Below are 20,687 nucleotides of genomic sequence, written 5' to 3'. Positions count from 1 at the left end.
TCCACCCACTACACCGAGTAGATTGATTCTCTGAATATGGAAAATATGGAAATATGGAGTTTACAATTCAGTCTGATATCAGGCAATGACATGCTTACTGTACATTATCTCTTACTTATAATCCATTACATGCCACAATTACATCAGCACATATTATGAGTATTTCACATACTGCTAGAGACTACTTTGACACACACACCAGCGTTAATCCAGTAATCTAGAGGTTTTGCCTTCTGGTGTGAGGTTAGTTCATAGTATATATAGTTAGTATTTTGTTTGTGTGTGTGGTGGTTTGGGGGATGGGGTTGCTGGGAGTGCAATCTGTTGTCCTTTCTGACCTCTAAAGGGTTAATACTCTAATCTGGTTTTGGGGATTAGACCAGTAACCATCTAATCTGTTAATTTTTTACAGTATGCTATGGTTGTCTGACTGTGCATATAGAATATAGAGAATATACTGTACAGTATGTGTGCCTGATTTTGTACATGTGTCCAATTACAGATTACAGCCCTTTTTGACCACGTTTACTCACAATAAATACTTTAATATGTGTTTATGGAGGCAGTGTGGTGTGATGGATGCATGTCCAGGCAAAGAGACATGAGTGCCCACAGGTACAGACACTGTGTTTACTACACTGACAACATGATGTATGGTTTTATTAAGCAAATGCAAAGTTCTTCAGCCAAATGATTGCTTCTGGTCCAGCTGTGCTTAGGGTGAGGAGGCCTCTGCTGAGCTGGTTGGTTCAACCGTTGAACGATCATTTGCTCCAGTTCTCAGGGAGAAAGGAAGGAAGCTCACTCTTACCTCCCATCAGCTGTGTGTTACAGACATATCCTCTTCTAGTATCACCACTTATAGTGTCATCACTGATACTGTCAGTGTCATGCTTTAGTCATTCAGCTCTACACAAGTCAACACATATCTGTCACTGTGATATAACCTGTGATGTACAGGCCCAGACAGTGGAGGCATAAACTGCAGAGTGGTACCATGATATAACCTGGATGTATACTGTAAGTTAGACATCTGAAAGGCAGCCAACGGATCAAGATATCTGACAGTGAATTGAATGTCTGGTCTCTAATTAAGCTAATGGCTCAAAACCCGATGGAGTGAATGGATCTGATCTGATCCGAGCCAGCGTGTTAAGTGGCTCAGACAGAGAGGGAGAGATACTGTAGAGCAAGATGAACAGTCTAGCTGTGTAATTTATGTGTCCACTGGAGCCAACGTGAAGACATAAAGAGAGTAAAGCAACATTTAAAGTTTTTATTATACAAACCTGGAGCCAAATACATGAATCATTTGATTTTCATTTAGACAGAATGGCCATGAAATTAATCACGGTAACTTTCTATTCTCTTTAAATTGATTATTTTGTAATATTATGTAGATATTAAAGGGACAGTTAGATTTTTTTGAAGTAGGGTTGAATGAGATATTTATCCATAGCCCCCAGTCTTGTGATGCAGCAGGAGTGCAGAGTTTCTAAGCTAAGCAACAAACTGCTGATTGATTACTGTTATCTGACACTGATGTTTATAAGAGTTAGTTTGAATTCACAAAAGTCACACAATAATAAAAATAAGCAAACTGATAAAAGCAGGAATCTTTTAGAGAATATATGATATATATATTTTTTTATAACAGCTGTTTGACAGCAAGATATTTGTCTTTTATAACAGTGGAAAAATTCCAAATATAACACACACTTGAATTGATGTTAATTTTTAGGTGGGCTTTTTTATGTGGCTAAAGTGACTTTGTTGCTGACCTTGTCCATAGCAGTGGGACATCGTTAAAAAATTGCCAAGACCCACGACTGTAAACAGTACAGGAATATAAATTGTTGCATAGAATTAAGGCAAGTTTATCTGCAACAAGGCAATTTACAGTACTTCACATACGACAAAAAGGCATTAAGACAAGATATAAAAGAAACACAAGATAAATAGTTGCAGAGATTAGACTGCATTAGCAGAGGTGAAGCCGACCTCAGACCTTCTCCTTCATGTACCTTGGGACATTTATTGATGAGAAGCTGTCTTTCAAAATGCATGTTGAGGAACGACCTAAAATATTAAGGATAGAACCTTTTTCATGGAAATACTGTAGATCATGTTTTTTGAGACAAGCAGAATGCAGTTAGTACAATGTACGTTCCTGCCACTACTTGACTAGGGTGACAATATCTACATGCACGCTGCCTCCGCCACCTTGAAACAGCTTGACGCTGTTTATCACTTGGTTTTATTACTGGTGATCATTTTAGAACTCATTATTGTAATCTTGGGTTGGCTGTCCCTGGCGGCTAGGAGAATGCAGTGTTTGCTCCTGTATGTTTTTCAAGCTATCTTAAAAAAGCTACCTAATTACCTGAAATCCCTCATTACATGGTGTTCTAATCACTACACACAAACATTAAAAATGTGTTAAATGGCCTGTGAGTGCTTAAACAGTCACACAATAATGTCTTTTAATTTCAATTTTTGATATTGATTACTGATATGTTACAATTTATTGCTGATAGTTGGTATTTTTATTAGTTGATGATTTTAAATTGATTGTATCCATGTTATGTTACCAGGGCACCATTGAAAATCAGACTCAGTCTCAGTGGGTCTTCCCTGGCTAAATAAAGGTTAAATAAATACCTAAAATAAAGTGAGAGTTTGTTCCAGGTATGTGGAGCATAAAAACTGTCTGCTGCTTCTGCATGTTCAGTTTAGAGTCTGGGGACATCAGGAAGACCATCTAAGAGCTCCAGATGGTTCATAATGGAGCAGCAGATCAGAAATGTCTTTTGGCTCTGAACCATTCAGTAGTTTATAAAACTAAAGTAGAATTTTAAAGTCAGTGTAAAGATATGAGAACTCGAGCGATGTGATGGACCTCCTACACACTCCTGACTGCAGGTTTTCACCTGCATGACAGATCTGAAAATATATCTGCAGTATACTAGTTAAAATTTGTATGCAAGTATGTGACAGTTATGATGCTTTTTGTTGTTTCTCATACATGGTAGCAGTTCTCATAAATAAATAGTACATCTTTATTATGAACTGATCATTATTATTATTATTTTCTCACAATTAAATTTTTTTGAAGATGCTGAAGTCAGTTTGTTCATATACGGTACGAGACAATAACTAGGACATTATTCTGGAACACGAGAAACACTGTATTTTTGTTTTTCTGTCTCTCCTCTGTCTCACATATGGTATTCTTGTCATGGCAAAGCTGCTGTCGCACAACTTTAAAATGCCAGCCTGACCTTTATCAGTCTGCCTCAGACTAAAGCTGCTCACAGTGGAACAGCTACGGCTTCTGTATGTGCTGTACGCCCATCAATACACACGTGTGTATGAGATCTATATTGGTTGTTGAGTAAAAAAATCTATGTCCAACTAGTCAATTCATTTTTTTCCACTATCAGCAGAGATTCAAAAGCCAATATATGTTGATGCATGTGCAGAGTATACAGATATACTGTTCTTCTGTGTGTCCCAGACTGTTGAGTATGATAGCTGGGTCCTTCTCATGTTTTCTCACCCTGTTGATACCATTCACACATTCATCACTGTCTAAATGGAAAGCTATTAAGATGTGGAGGAAAACAGGACGGAGGGGGAGCTGTTGAGGCTTGGCCTCTCTGGAGAGACCTCTGGTGTATATGGATTTTTCAAAAAAATGTTCAAAAGCTGTCCTCACAGAACAAGATCCATGCATGAGCATTTAACACTGGCTGTACTTACTGCTTGTTTTACCAAACACCGGAGAGTTTTCATGGTTTTCACTGTTGTTTTTATTAGACTAATCTTATTAGCGCAACACACTGCATGGCTCCAGGGATGACAATGTCTGTCAGTCCAGTACAGACTGAAATATCTCAACAAGTTTTGAATGGGTTTTCATTAAATTTTCAACAAAGAGTCATGGTTCCCAGATGAAGAATCCCTCTAACTTTGGTGATCCTCTGACTTTATCTAACACACCACCACAAGGCTGTCCTTTGTAATTTTAAAAGGATAGTTTGGATTATCAAAAGTAGGGTGGTATGAGGTACTTAGCATAGTCGCTGTATTACCTACAGTAGATGCCAGTCGACATGGTTAGTTCAGATTCACCAAAGTGACCAACATCAAAATAATACAGATGGATAAATAGCACTGCAAGTCAGAGGAAAAAAATGTATTTTTGATTTGGGGGTGAACTGTCCCTTTAAAGCTTTATTTTATGACCTAATATTCATGACATTCCTGTCAGCTTCAGCTGTAATTTTGTGCAAATTAGCAAATGTTAACATGCTTACACACTAAATAAAGACAGTCATAGGGCGGCAACTAATGGTTATTTTCATTAGCGTTAATTTATTGATTAGTTTCAACTTCTTTTGTCCAACCAACACTCCAAAATCGAAAGATGAGAGAAAGAATCCAAAAGGAGGCAGCAAAACCTCACATTTAAGAAGCTGGAACCAGCAAACGTTTGACATTTTTGCTTGAAAAATGACTGAAAACGATGGATCGATTATCAAAATAGTTGCAAACTTATTCTCTTTCAAATGACTAACTGATTCATTGTTGCAGCTCTAGGTAGCAAACATTATTCCTGGTAAACATCATCATGTTAGTATTGTTTAGTATGTTTAGCATGCTGATGTGAGCACTTTGCACAAAGCAGGGCTGTGCAGGTTCACAGAGCTGCTAGCATGGTTGTAGACTCTGCTGTCGGTGCATCGTTATCAGACTGGCAGCAACCTATTTCAGAAACTTTGCTCCTAATGAAGATGAACAATGAGCAAGGCTCAGCAGATATGATGCCGAAGCTTTTTTCTTTTAGACAGTAACTAAATGGAAACAGATTTATCCCAAAATGTCATGGGTTATTTTTATTCCTACACTTTGCACTACTGCAAAAAGCCATGTTTGTTAACATACATAAATCACGTAGCAGATCACAATATCTGTATGATATTGTGATCTGCTATTGTCATCTATCTATATGAGGTCACAATTCAAATCAAACTTCCTGTCAAAGCTATTCAACCTGTCAGGAGTTACATTAACCGTGTATGAGTGAGTCCGAGCCTATTTTCATTTAGCTAAAGATTTCATGTCGCAGATTTACAGTGTAATTATAATAGACACAGGAAATGTGACAGCAGAGACCTCCCAGACCTCCCCCGCTAAATGAGCATGTGCCTGCCTGCTACCATTCATTATTCGCTCTCTGTCACATGACATTTTAGTCTTTCAGGGACAGTCGGGACAAATCTTCCCGCGGCCACTTGAACTTGCTGACGGAAGCTTAATGTTCAAAGACGTGTTAGTTGCCTCCACACCAGTCGAGCCAAGAATTATCTTGTGTGACCCCACCCTGACCTTTCCTGACCCCACCTGTTGCCCCAAACTCTACATTTAGTCTCGTTGTGTGTGCTGAATCAGCACTAGCCAGACAGTTCCTTCAGAAACAGTTCTATAGACAATGATTTAGTAATTAAGATCACCAGAATAATCAAAAAATATATTTCAGTTTCTTAGCCTTGTTTGTAACTTCCATTAATGCAAAAATGACATCAAAGATTTAATTGAATTCAGCCTCCACTGATGACGTTTCAACTGGACAGTTGATCTGGTGGCAGAGAGACTAATAGCATAGGATTTTAATAGCATTTTTATGACTGTCTACAACCATATAGAGCCATCCAGCCTCCACTCTGTCTCAGCAGCCACAGTCCAGCTGTCTGCTGTTGCAGACACAATGACCTCAGGAATCCTGGGGGCAAGTCTGTGTTGCAGGGGCCTGTAAAACGTATTCTCACCAGACAGAAATAACGATCAAAAGAGATTCCATGGGAAATAATTCATTCACATCATGTTCACACAATGAAATGAAATTAAAGGACAGAGAAATTTGTAAGATGTCACAGCAGATCAATCAGAAGAGGACACCAGCATTACTGCAGTTTGGTGTTCAGTTATCACTTTTCTATCGCTCTGTGTTGTTCAGTGATTGAACATAACTAAGCACATTTACTCAAGTGCTGTACTTAATATACTGCCAGTTTATACTTCTACTCCATTACAATTCAAAGAGAAATACTGTACTTTTTATTCCAGTACACTCTAAAAAGAAATCAAAATTTCAAGGCAACTACTTCAATAGATTTTTTAGTTTTGAGCCCAACTCACTCTTAAGTTTTGAAAAAGTTTTACTGACTAATGATGTTTTGTTTTATTTAATTTTCTTCTTTGAATGTAGTTATTGACTGTGGTTTTAAATAATATCAACATCAACAGGTTTTTGGCCTGTGGGCCTCCATCCAGATTAATTTTTGGCAGTCTATAGTAAAAAAAACTGGGCAGCTCTGGGTTGGGTATGTATGTGGCACAGAGCTGTTGTAGGGGGACGGGGGTGATGCTGCTTTACATTACAATAATTACTACAACTGAGACATTGTAAACATTAAGTTCTGCCTGCGCTTCTTCTGCAATCAAAATGTATGCTGTGAAAAAGATTTATGAATCTGATTAATTCAGGGACAATAAAGAAACAAGGTTTGCTGTGATGTTGGCAAGGCTATATTCACAAAGCAAACTTACAGGTAATGTCAAGCAAACAAGCAAACATGTCAGTCAAATCCTAAATGTGAGGAAGCCTTTCTTTCTTTTGAATTCATTGTCAATATACAGCACCGAGGGCAATGTTTAACTTGCATTTTTTCCATGATTCTTTTCTCAGCTTCCAAAGAATGGCACACCAGAAAATGTCTGGGTGTCACAAGGATGTGGAGGGAAAAAGTCTGAAATTGTTTTTCATAACCTTGAACAGTTTCCATTGTGTCATAATGGTGTCGCAAGAGCCAGAAAGGAGGAGGAGTTTCAGAATGAATTGCTTGACATTACTAGTGGAAAAAAAGACCAGTTTTTACACTGACTGTGATATTTTGTTAGTCATTATGTGGGGTTATCAATCTTTAATTGCTGCAAAAAGTTAAAAATCTATCTAACTCTCTACTACAACCTCGGAGAAGTGAAAAGTATGAGAAGGCTTGGAGGGAAAGCGAGCAGAAAATAAATTTCAGGTCACAAATAAATAAAATAAATACGAATTGCTAAATAAATAAAATCACGCTCTGTGCATTTTCATTCCCCTCCCTTTTATCCCAGTATCTACCCCCTCGTTCACTCTCTGCTCCATCAGTTTCACTCTTCACCAGCCCACTATTTTCCTTCCCTTCTGCTCATCGGGGGACAGGTTCAGCTGCAGTTCGTCAAAGGCACTGAAGTATTTAAATACTTTTCTTCTACATCTGTTAACAGTGATTTGTTGCCTATTAGAGTGAAGTGCTTGGGGTCTGAACACACAAATACACAAACACACACAATTTGGCAGAAAGACAACAGATAATGATTTCTTTGTTTACTGCCAGCGGCACAAGGAAAGGGTCGAGGGAACCAAAGAAGAGAGGCGAAAGAAGGAATGGATTTTAAAAAAAAGAAGGGATACAAATGAAGATGGATGCAAGAAACAACAGCTCCTGGAGGCCTGATACACATGTTGACTGTCTCATCTTTCTGATTCGGCTTCTGGATATACTAAAAAAATACAAGCGTGCTCAGAAGCACACAAACACAGCAGCACACTGACCCACTGTGCAAATATTCACACAAGAGTGCTGCACAGCTGAGCTGATACAGCGGTTAATGCTTCACAGTTTGTCCTTGAAGTCTCTTCTGAAGAAAGAGGCAGGCCATCCGTGACTGCTGACAGTACACTAATACTGATAAAATACACTGAATATCACTCCTTATACTATGCTTCACTTCTGAAACACAAATTTGTTTCAAACCAAAGTGGGTCAGGCTTTAAGAAGAATCATTTAAGACTGTTTTATATTCTGTTGGGAAGGTAAAGACCCTGCAGTTGTACAATCCATCCACATAAATTAGTCTGTGCTGTCATATATCACTTTCAAGGAGAGACTCTTTGGCTATGTTCACGTCACAAGTCTTGGTGCTCAATTCTGATTTATTTCTCACATCTGTTTGGCTGTTCGCATTATTTTTTGAATGTGGCCAACATCAGATTCCATCACACACAGCTGTCGTACAGAAGTAAACATCGAGGCAACAGAAGTGGAAGAATTTGTGAGCAGATGATAACAAGGGTGGGGAGAAATTTGGCTTTTTGTGAAGCAGTTACTGCTACTTCTGTATGGATGTGTGTGTGGGTGTGGAGTTGGAGCCAGAAGTTTTGGGATAGTGACATGAATGACTTCACAGAAACAGATTTCATCCAAAATTTCAGCATGTCATTGACTACTTTTAACTCAGAGCTGCCCAAATTTCAAACAATGTGTAACTTAAACGTTGCTCAAGGCAAACTCAATATCCAAAATTGATTTGTTTTTCAGTGCTGTTACTGAAATTTGCAAGCTCAAGTCAAATTTACATTCTTGATTACAAAGGTGGACAATACAGCTGTTTGACCTAATTTGAAGCACCTTGATTTGCATGTACTTTCTGTCAGAAAGACACCTTTCCTTGTAAATTTATGCTCCCAAAACAAAGCATATGAATGTTTTTTGACACTTATTTCTGCAAATAAACAACATTAAGATTGAAGAGTAGTTTTTTTAAATTCTATTTATATTTGACCTTTAGATATAAAATTAAATTTTTTTGATAAAAACACATTTTAATTTAATGTAATTTTACATAATATCAACATTTATTTTTGGCCCTTGGAAATAATTTGGGCACCTCTGTTTTAACCAAATCTGTGGGCAGCTGTTCATACAGTGATACTGTTCAGACAACTCAGACAACTGAGTGACGTAAAAGTCACATAAATCCTAATGTGACTGTTTATATTCACAATGCAAAAAAAATTATCTGTATCTGATTTAGGAAACACATGAAAGCAGTGCAAATCAGTACTGAAAATATTATATTCCATGTAACTTGAGCTTTGCACACTGTCATGAAAAAAAGAGATCTGAGTCTCATATAAGCAAAGAAAATCAGACTCAGGCCACTTTTGCCTGCAGTGTGAATGTAGCCTTCAACTGAAAAAACGGATTTGAACAGAATATTAAAGACAGACAGCCTTTTATCACAAAAATGTGAGTGTGTGTGAAATGTTTCGATGTATAGTGGGAATCAGACATTTGTCCTTTTTTCCATTAATGTCTGAGTTTGTTCTTTACAGAAGGAATGCTATAACATCAAACATGATGTACATGGTTCAATTTTCTGGAGAAAAACAGAGGGGAGAGGATTATTTTAGAAACGAGGCTCAGACAAGAAGAAAGGCAAGATGGGAGTCAAGGGAGAGATTAGAAGAAGAGGAAAAGAGAAAGAGAAGCAGACAGAAAAGTGAGGGGATGAGGATGTGGAGGAAGAGATGGGGGGTGTAGGGGGGACCCAGGGGAGGTATCAATGAGGCTATCGATCTGTCCATCCAGCGCACATCTGCCGTCCTGTCACTGTCTTCCCTCATCTATTCGCATCATCAACATGGAATGGATTTCCTTGCTATAGCTCCTCTGCATCTGCATGAGTGCGATCAGGATAAACAGATGGATCAAAGAGGAGAAGAAGGGAGGAAGAGAAAGGGGACTGCCTAACCGAGGGGAGCCAGTATCAACAGTACTCTGGTACAAGTATGTGGTTGCGAATGGGGCTTCCAGTATTAACATTTATCAGTCTTATTGAGGAGTTATGACTTCATATTTGCATACCCAGCAGGAAACAAAGATAACATTCCACAATTTGGCATCATTTGCTTTAAAATGAGGGCAAATTTATGAATGAGTTCCATATTTAATGAGATTTTTTTAGGAGAGCAGAAAGATATTATTTGCAGAGTTGCATTTTTCTTTCCTTTATGAGTGATCAACATTGTTGAAACTTCATTGGTATGATTCTGTTCTTTACTCCCTTTGATCTGATGTGATATGGTCTTCAGTTTTATTTCACAAATTGCACATTCCAAATTTTGAAACATTAAAAGCAATTTACCTTAGTTTAATATAAAGTTTATCCATATATCCAAAACACTAATACTAAAATGCTAACAGAGACAACAAAGCACCCGCCCAGAACTTGATTAATGAGCCTAAGGGCCCTATCTTACACCCAGTGCAAAGTGGATGGCACCGGTGACGCAGGTGGCATTGCTATCTCACACTGGTGCAGTTGTCAATTTACCTGGGTTTGCAAGATAGCAAATGAATGTTCACACATTGACGGGAGGTATAAAAATGAAGGTGTGGCCAGGCTCGTTTAATATCTTGTGCACAGTTCATTGTAGTTAACATCACTTGCACCACAGACCTGCTAGAACCTGGTCAAAGTGGAAAGTCTGTGGCGCAGTAGGTCTGCTTGCACAAGATAGAAATGTGTTTTGGCTGAGGCACATACTACAAGTCTCCACAATAACAAAACACCTTTCATTTATAGTAAGTTTTTCCCCACAGAGGTGTGTGCATTTGTAAAGTGTCCTTTGAACATATCAACAATAAAGTGTAAAAAATGTAAGTAAACAGCATGCATGTGACTTATGACACTTACAACAAATAAGGAATTATTAATATAATTATAAATATTAATAAATCTCAATAGGAAACCTTTGTTTGCTTTAACTTATTATGAAGTAAATGTTGGTTGTGCAGTGCAATTGAAACAGAATAATGACAAAGCCATCCAGTGTTGGGTACAGGTGTTGCCTTTGTGACAGACAAACAATAATACCACTTGGAAACACAAGGGGTGAGTTGAAAAGTTGTCTATTTAACCAGGAAAGGCATTAAGAATAAATTCTTATTTATCATTGCGGCCTGGCAAAAGGCAAGGTCTCTTGAGGAAAGGGGGTAGGAGCTTAAAATTACATTTTTAACCTGATGATGATGCTGGATTTAAAGTTAAGGGAAAAGTCAGGAGATTGTCAGAGTCAGCAGGATTCATCCTCTGGGGAACATGAATCTCTGTACAAATTTTCCTGGCCATCCATTCATTGTTATAATGTTGCATTGCATGTCAGGTACAAAGTGTTGGACCAACCAACCCACTGCTAGCATGGCTAAAAATAACCTCATAGTTAATTGTCACTTGAGAGAACCTTCATCAAGGCCTTCAAATAATTCAAAATATATAACTGAAATCATGAGAAGGAAGTTCATGTAGGTTATTATAACTATTTACAACTCTGTACTGAAGCTGAAAAAAAACCCAGAGTGTACATTTTAGGCGATACCACCTAAATTAGTTACTACACTATCCAATAAAAGACCATCTAAAATCACACACACAAACACAGGGTTGCTGTCTCATCACTCTCACTCTGCTCCTCTTTTTATTTTTTCATCAACCCAAATCTTCTCTCCTTGTTCTTCTCTCTTCAATCCCAAGAAGCCACAAAATCAGGAGATCACATTGTTACCAAACAAAGACACATTGTAACTCTCTGACATTCACAGCTACAAACAAAGACTGTGAGACAAGAGAGTGACAGAGAGGAGGAGGAGGAAAGACGAGGAAAAAATCATGAACAGAAGAGAAAAGACGCCTGTGTACTAAAAGCTGACGATTTGATTCTTGTCCACTTCATCAGCTGATGTCTACTCAGCCCACGCTCCATTAGCTAAAAGTCATTAAGCTTACTCTGCAAGATCAATTGTCCATAATAATAAATACTTTAATATCAAAGAGAGAGCACTTCCATCAATAAATCTAGTGTGTGTCCTGTAAGAGGGAACGACTGAGCAAACAATCAGTCAATTAGACAATCAATTATTCAACCAAACAACCTGTTATTTCAGCTCAGGCTATTTTTAAGATTTGCAATGTTGCATTGTGTGTTTCATGAAAATAAATAAATAAAAAGAGAAAACCCTCATCTTTGATGCTTTGTGGCTCAGTGCGTTCAGGCAGCGTTACTGGCAGATCAAACAGAGAAAACTGTGTTGTCTCGCAGCGCGCTCTGGGACTGTGCGGGTCCTGGCCTGTGAAAGGAGGTTAGCTGGTTGGAGTCTGACTATGGGCTGAAAACCTGCTGACTGCACTGCTAAGCTGGCTGCTGACTCCAGACCTCTATTTGTGCGTTCTGTCCCACCTGCTCACTGGTGGAACTCAAACATGCAAAGACACAAACATACTCACATGGGCAGACACATGCACATGCACACACAACACGATAACACAAACAAACCTATGGATTTATGCAATTCTGACTTGTGTGTTTTGTTTGTTAAAACCTCCTGTTCTATTTCCACTATTCATTTCCATTTGAAATATTAACACTTTACATTATTTTGTATATTCTGTTTAGCAGCCGCATTTCTATATATTCTATAAATATGAATTACGTCATCTTCTTCTTATACATCAGCCTATCTGTTTCAACTTCTTGCTGGTCTCCCTGTATATTCATCAATATTTAGAGCCTTTGATGTGGATTTTATTGCTATTCTTTTTGGTCAACATGGGTATCATCTGTACCATAGACAGTATATTATACTGAGGACAGGCACCTTGTGGATTAAAGATGGGCAGAACATACACAACCAATTTGAAAAGACATATCAGTTGATTTATTTGATACAATACTAATTTCCTTTTTTGCACTCAATTTAATGTTCATATAGCTCAGTGTTCTATGTGGATTCATGATGCATTACCTTGCTCCATTAACATAATGCTAAATTTAATGGAGTCAAGCTCACAGTAAAACCTCAACTCCATCTAACGAATAACAGATAATTGATTTCTTTCAACTCATAAACAGACAACACCTCATTTAATATAATTCTGTATTAATTTTAGAGACTGAATAAATGTGATGTGTGCCAGATTATGTTTGTCTCTCTCAATAATGCACTTTAAAAAATTTTTACTGCTGATTTATAAATACGGAGTTCAATGTACACTCACTTCTCACTGGCAGCACAGGCAAAAATAAAATCCTTCAGAAATGAATGAGTTGGCTAAAATGAATGAGTTCATGTTAATGAGTTCATGAAAATGAGTTCCACCAACTAGATCTTAACTAAAACAAAACAAAAACAGACGATTAAAATGTGACTTTACCTAACTACAATTTTCAGTAAACAACTAAAACTAAATTTAAAATTCTTGTCTCTTGGTGACTGAATGCCATCTTTGAGATCATAAGTCACTGCTTTTTGCTGATATCTGAGTGGACATCACCCTTTAAAGATGGAGTCTACAGGGATAAATCTCGATCTAAATCCTGATGTAATCATTAATGATTTAAAATATATAAACTGAGGAAAAAGGTGGGCTATGTATTTGGTTACAATCCATGTGTAATTTTTCTTGGTTGCATTTATAAATTGCCTTTCTTGATACCACACAGCTATCTGATCTGGTTAATATAATAGAGCTTGTGATTGACTTTGATCCTGGTGGAGTCAGAGTTCAGTTCCTGTTCCAGTGCAGACAGAAGCCATCGCTGATTCAATTGTGCTGCTTCCATCTTTTCTGAGCACTGGTGATTATTAAATTTTAATTATGCAAATTGAGGTGGGTTGAAGCCACAAGTGAAAACAAGTGCATTAGTCCAAGACCGAGAAATAAATGAATATGAAGCATGAGTGTGGGAGTCAAGAAAGGAAGCGGATGTGAGTGTATGGATGCATGTTTGTGTGTGTAGGTGTGTGGTTTTACCTTGGCAGGTGAAGCAGTGAACATGGAAGTGTGTGTTTTTGACGCGCACCACCTCTCCACGACACACCTCCCCACAACGCTCGCACACAATGGGTGAGTTTCCACGGCTGGAGAGAGGAGAGCTGCTGTTGTTGTTTCCTCCATAAAGACCTGACTGGTACTGAACTGGAGAGGAGAGGAGATCAAACACATGTCATTTTTTTTGTCATTTTGAGGCCCTTTCTTTGGTCTTTCTTTCAACTGTATTCAAATATCTGATCAAAGTATGATAAAAATGTGAAACGACTGCCATAAAAAGACAAGAGATCTGATGCATTTTTTTTCTTGGCTTGTTACAGGAACATGTGACAGCTAAAGACAAGCTTTAATGTAACAAGGAATTTGAAGACAGGTTTGTCTTATATATAAAGTAGACAGAAATCAGATCCACCAGTTGACAAAATGCAATAATCCAACACCAGCACAGAAGCTGATTTGTTTTTCTGCTCAAAAAATAGATTTGGCCTTTAGATGACACTTTTCTTTAATGTCACAGAAACATTGTGGTATCAATCCTGGAACACTATGACAAAAAGATAATATGCAATAATAAACACACAATAGGGGTGGGCAATTTGACTATTTTAGATCAAGACCATGATCTAAGGCTTCCACAATCTACTTTTCAAGTGAGTGTTATAGCCAACTCGATGGCTGTGCTGATTGGATGAATTACTTCACGCAGCTATCCTTGGGTGGACAACCGCCCCGCCCCTTTTTGCTCTGTGCTCCAATAACAGATCTAGCTCGTAAGTCTAAATCAATTGTTAGTTTGCTTTTTCTAACATTAGCAAATTTAAGATGTGACTATATATCATAGATGTATAATAGAACTAGACAGGGCATTGCTGCTCAGCCTTGCTTCAAATTTTCCCCAGTGGCCAATTGCAGTATTAGAGTGAAAAATTCTTCTATGGCCCAAAACACATTTTCTTCATAAGCCTACATCATAAAAGAGATGTCTATAAAACTGTTGGCAAGACACCTAGATCTACAAATAAGCTCATCTGTAACTCTTTTATTATGATCTTTTTATTTTATATTCATAAATCTTTACAAGAGCCAAGAAAAAGGATTTAAAAATCAGTGAAATATGTGTGTATATAAATAAATATTTATATATTATAAAGTCTATGAGCCAAGCGGGAACTTGCGAGTGGGGCAAGGGGGAAAAAACTACTACACTTAGTAAACCCAGAAGCTAGAAAAGTTTTGGGGCGTATGGCATTAGGGATGTCCCGATACAACTTTTTCACTTCCGATACGATACCGATATTGTAGCCTTGAGTATTGGCCGATACCAATATCGATCCGATACGATATCAGCACGAATCATATATACTTTTATTACTTATTTTGTAGTGTGGAATGTTAGAAAAGGCTTGATCAAGTGATGTTACTCAGACAGAGAACAATAGTCAGCAACCAGAGTCACCTATGGATAGAAGTGCTGGATATTGGACCGATATCCGATATCAATATCGGATCGGGACACCATATATAGCATATGTCATAATATTAGATCTATGCTGTATATATATGTTGCTTTTACAGGTCCACCCGCAAAATCTTTTAACAATCTGGAAAAATTGGCTTTGTTTTCGACATAAACAAGCCTAGTACACAGCATTTCAAAGAAAAGCAAGTAAAAAAAAATTCCAGCACTGCGCAATGTCATGACCCGTCCTAATCTGACTCTGACTGGCTACTCATTGATTTCATCAGTTTGGGTTGGTTAGGTTTAGGCATGACAAGAGAGGTTAAGTAGGGATAGGATAAGAATATTAGAGTAAGTCAATCAGAGGCAGAGTAGGGCTGTTTGTGCCTTCACCATAGCTATATCACAGGACAGGCGAACTCTGACCAAGGTTCAGGGTACCAAGCTTGACCATCTATTAATAGAGCACAGAGCAAGAAGTAGTCTGACTCAGGATGGGTCAAGAATTTAAAAAGCTTTACTTTATGATCATGTTATCTATTGACATCTGTTTTAATCAAAAATGTGAAACCTATGTAGTATCTTCTATGCAATATTGTGTTTCAGTTGTGAAAATGGAGACCTTTCAATCCTGGCTATAGTCTACAGAGACTGCAATTTACCTCACACTCACAAAATAATCACATGCACACTCGTTTGAAGGTTTAGAGGAGATACCGAAGGCTTAGTGATTGGCTTTATAACTAGTAGTGGCTCCTGGAAAGTCTGTTACTCTGCCAGGGAGATCAGCGCGACTTACAACCATTCATTAGAAGGTAGTGGCTTAAGAGAGAGACAGACAGGCAGTAAGACAGACAGACAGACAGGTTGAGAAAAAGACTAACTGACTGAGACTTTTCAAACTGCTAGTTGTCCTAAATATCTAAATGTACTCTATAACTTCTTGATATTTTTGTAATGTGCTATTATAACTACTAGATTTTACAAATTTGCATGAAAGTAGCTGTACACTTTCTTTATAGATATTTATGTCTATACTTTACTAATTACCTCTCTACTAAGCTTTTATTCTCCAGTTCATTTTTTTCTCTATTTATGGAAATCAAAGAAGATAGCAGCACACTGGGAAATGCTTTGTACATTTCAATGTATGACAATAAAGCTTTGCATTTTTAATCTTAAAATATACATGAAGTGCATGACAAACACAGACACAATATGAGAGGCAGAAAAGGGCACAGTGGTGCTGTTTTGGGATTACACCTCTTTCATCCTCGCTTATGAAACTGGTCAAATCCCTCTTAGGGAAAGAAGTCCTTTCTTTACACTGTCTGAAACACACACACACTGCTCCATGTCAGTGGGCAGTTGAGTGAAATGATTTCACCAGCTGGCAGCATATTTGATCAATATTGATTCTGATTTCCTGTAACAGTCAAGTGCACTCTATCCAGTGCGCAAGAATCTGAGTAACAATTCTACTGTATTCTACTCAATTCAATTACATTACAGTTAATGCTGCTGCATCCCAGAGTATTATGTAATCCACACACAGGCACACACACACAAGCACGCACACACACGCACATACACACACCATGCCAGCAGGTTAAGCTGATGACAGCAGGAGAGAGACAGGGAGAGTTGTGGATCTATAAATGTTTTCAGGAGAAAAAAAAAGGAAAACTGGGACAAAAATGTTTCCTAACAAATTGTATCATCAGTATGTGTGTGTTTGAGTGTGTTTGGTCAGTGTGTGTGTGCACTACAAAAGCTGGCATTGGTTCTGTAGCCAGATGGCAGCACAAGGACTGGAACCACAGACATAGAAAGATCTGAGCCACCTGTGTGTGTTTGTGCATGTTTATGTGTGTGATTGAATGTGTTATTTTTGTGTATTTGTTATCATTGTAGGTTTAAACATTATATGTTCTAGTTTATGGAACTGATGTAGGTGAAAACATGCCGTTAGGAGAAGGCTGTTGGGAGAAGTTTCTGGCAGAAAGGCTTGAAGGCTTCTTGGGTAGGTTGGGGGAGTGGGTCAGGGTTTGGGCTAAAATAGCGGGAAGCCCTAAAGGCTAACTTCTGTGCAAAACATGTAGCTTGGGAATATATATGTACTGTATGTACTTGAATGTGTGTGTGTTCAGACCCTTCAGGAAGTTGCAATGTTGCAACGCAAACACAACAAACACAACAATGATAACAAATCCAATCAATTCTGCACAACCTTGCATATAAATACATAACGAACTCAATGAACTCGATTTTTTTTCCTTTATTTTTTATATTCCAGAATTTTGTGCTTGCAGTTTTGACTGAGTTTGAGCTCGAAAAAGACTTTCCTTCTTTTTCGAATACCCCCCAGGTGCACAAAAAAATGCACAAAAACATCACAACATTCATCACAATTTTTAGAAAAGTTGCTGTGAAAGGACTGATAACTGGCCAACAGGCAAGTGATGTTCAGTACACACACAACCACTAACTGCACTAACGCTAGTTCCCAACATTTTTTCTTTATTTGCCTCATTTAAGTTGCAAAGTGTTTTGCAAGGTCACAGTGCCCTTGACATTTGACCACCAAAATCTAATTAAGTATCTTCAGGTCCAAGTGGATGTTTGTACCATGTTTTGCTCAAGGTGGACTTCAGAGGTCAAGTTTATGAGAAAGGGAGGGTCATGAGGTCACAGGTTCCCTCCAGTTTTTCCTGAGATTTTGGTTTCAAATGGATCTTTGTACCACATTTGAAGAAATTCTTTTCAGGTGTTTTTGAGATATCATATTCACAAGAACAGAACAAATGGACAACCCAAAATCATAATGCCTCCAGCATAAAAAGAAGTTTTCTTTCTTAAATGTTTTCATTTTTTAGAATTTATGGACTGCAAAATGTAAAATTTACTGAGTGAAATCGTTAGAAAAAAGTGTGACAAATATTTCTGTGCAGCTCTCCAAAAATGTTTATTTCTAACCCCTAAGATTTATTTATGTATTTACACCAGGTTTGAGAATTTGGAGGTCAAAGGTCAAGGTCACTGTAACCTCCTAAAAGACATTTTTGCTCATAACTCAAGAATTCACACAGTAATTATGACAAAATTTCACACAAAGATCTAATCGGATAAATTGATTAAGCGATGACATTTTAGATCTAAAAGGTCAAAGGTCAACTTCACTGTGACATCATAATGTTCTGCTCTCTCTCTCTCTCCTTTGTAAAAATAGTCTAAGTGAAGACAGCATGTTTCTCACTGAAATTTAGTTACTGGAATCACACATGCCAATATAGAGATAAGAAAACACACTCAATACCCTTTATTAAATTCCCTCAAAGTCTTCATCGTATTCATTGTATGAGTCTGGACAGACATGGATGTAAAGCTGAAACTTGACTGGTTGGAAAAGGCATACAAATGTGAGACAGTAAGTCTATCCTATTTAAAAATAATAATAATATACTTAGCATCAAATCTATTTCCGCACAACTCTCCCTCAAGTGCCTTCAAAGTCTGTACTGTTTGACAGCAACACATATGCATTCTGACCTCTGAACCTGTGGATAAACAGCCTGGATAAAAACAAATGAAGGTCTCCCATAGTGCAAACCAAACCAGTCAGCCAAAAGATAATCCTCTTCTTTTCTTTGGGAGATTTTTGGGGTTACACTCGCTCAGCTGGGGCCCCTCTGCTAGGCTGACATGGTCATAATTGTATCAGAGCGTTGCTGCACCAAAGCCCTTTATAAGGTTAAATACCTCCCTGAGGTGAGGGTATAAAACTGTGGCCACTTCATGTCTTTTTACACTGGAAAGCATGGTGCTGTGTCACGCCTGCAGAGCCACTATGCTTTTGATTTTGGGAAAATAGATTTTGGGATTTAGTGGTTTCACATTAATAAAAGCCTGCTTCATGTGGTGCTATGTTTAGACATGGGGACATTTTAATATGTGCCTGCCTGGCACAGTGTAGAGCAGAGATGTGCTCAGTTGTCTTTCTGCTATCAAAGAACAGTGGGCTTTCTCTCTTCTCTCTAGTATATCTGAGTAGCTTTTCACAGCCTTTTCTAACTGTCTTACTTTACTATCATTTATTACAATAAAAGAAATTCTGCCACAAACATCAAAAAGCTGAATGAGCAGATTTACATCTTTAAAATGATTGGGTCCTGTGACTGTAGGAAATTCTTCAATGGAGGACACAAAAACCTATAACACCCTGGTTAACACAAAACACACAGTCACAATGATGGAAATACTTATGAGCGCTGTCAGCAATCAATACACAATACCAGCCTGTGTTTCCAACCTTCATTGACGAGAGGGCTGCCTAATGACATGATGAAATACAGTGTCAATAAGTGAGTGTGTGATCAATAGCCTCAGTGAGGGGCTGTTTACGTCTACTTCAAGTTAAACCCTCCCAGGACACTAGGTTATTGATTACAAACACACATTTAGACACACACCCTCAGCCCACACATGTGCACCTTTAACCCTGCCAAACACACGCACATTTCATTCTTCTTACCATTTGTGGGTCCACTCATGATGTGAAGTGGAAGTCCAGCAGCTTCAGTCAGTTGAGTTAAGCCTCCTGCAGCTCCAGATATGACCAGTCACTCCTGTCAACTCTCTCTGTCCCTGTCCGACTTATAACTCTCCCTCCCTCCCCCTGTCTCAGTCTGGAGAGGGCTTTCCCTGCTCCTCCCGGCAAGCGGATTATATTGCCAGGCAGGCGGCAGACTACTGTACCCCTCCACCCTGCGTAAAGGCTGCCGGCTGAGGAATTAAATCGAGCCTGACTGGTGGTACCGTCCTCCTCCTCATCATCATCACGCCTTCAGCTTCGGCCTCTCCCACCCAACAAACCACAGCGGTCCCCTCCTGGCTCGGTGCAGAGGCGTCCATCCCTCCCTGACGCCTGCATGCTTGTGCGCTCCAGTGCTGGATGGTGAGTTTGTGAGCGGCTTTCACGCACTCGGAGCCTGACAGAGAGAGTCTCTTACCCGGGCAGGACGAGCTCCTCTCGCGATGCGAGAGCGCCGAACAGCGTCCGAGCTCCAAACTGCCGGTCAAGGCTGAACCAATGTACAACCGTCATATGACTGTTAAGACCGCGAGTTGGTTTAGGAGACAGAGTAACAGAAAAATACTACTTAAGACAGCGCACTGACCAAAACGACAACTCAAATTGTCATGACTAGACATAAAACCGCAATATTAAATACCCAAAAAGAAAAGTTAGGTGCCAAATCCATTAGCTAACTCCAGTGGTGGACAGTAGTGAAGTACATTTACTTGAGTACTGTACTTAAGTACATTTTTTGAGTATCTGTACTTTACTTGAGTACTTGTTTTTTTGGAAACTTCTGACTTTCACTCCACTACATTTCAAAGTCAAATATTGTACTTTTGACTCCACTACATTTCTAGGAAGGTTGTTGTTACTTTTTGACTGAGCTTTGAAGTCAGCTGTTGCTGTTTTTTCTTTTCTAAAATGCAATTG

At 38.5% G+C, this 20,687-nt stretch overlaps 1 protein-coding gene across 3 annotated transcripts in view; it reads right to left on the bottom strand.

The window, feature by feature from the left end:
- Positions 1 to 20,351, bottom strand: part of LOC146319131 (actin-binding LIM protein 3-like) — a 57,745-nt gene extending 37,394 nt beyond the window's left edge. For all 3 annotated transcript variants that reach the window (XM_084729731.1, XM_084729728.1, XM_084729729.1), the window contains exons 1-2: positions 19,710 to 20,351; positions 13,702 to 13,866 (exon numbers count right to left, since the gene is read on the bottom strand). In XM_084729731.1, the coding sequence (XP_084585857.1) occupies positions 13,702 to 13,866; positions 19,710 to 19,728 (184 nt within the window). In that variant the 5' untranslated portion in view covers positions 19,729 to 20,351. The remainder of the gene's footprint in view (positions 1 to 13,701; positions 13,867 to 19,709) is intronic.
- Between the last annotated feature and the right edge of the window lie 336 nt (positions 20,352 to 20,687).

The sequence above is a fragment of the Lutjanus erythropterus genome, chromosome 11 (assembly GCF_056507025.1).
Source record: "Lutjanus erythropterus isolate fLutEry1 chromosome 11, fLutEry1.hap2, whole genome shotgun sequence".
In the NCBI taxonomy this organism is placed as follows: Eukaryota; Metazoa; Chordata; class Actinopteri; order Lutjaniformes; family Lutjanidae; genus Lutjanus; species Lutjanus erythropterus.
Note: the sequence above shows the minus strand (reverse complement) of the source record. Positions and strands in the feature narration are given on the sequence as shown.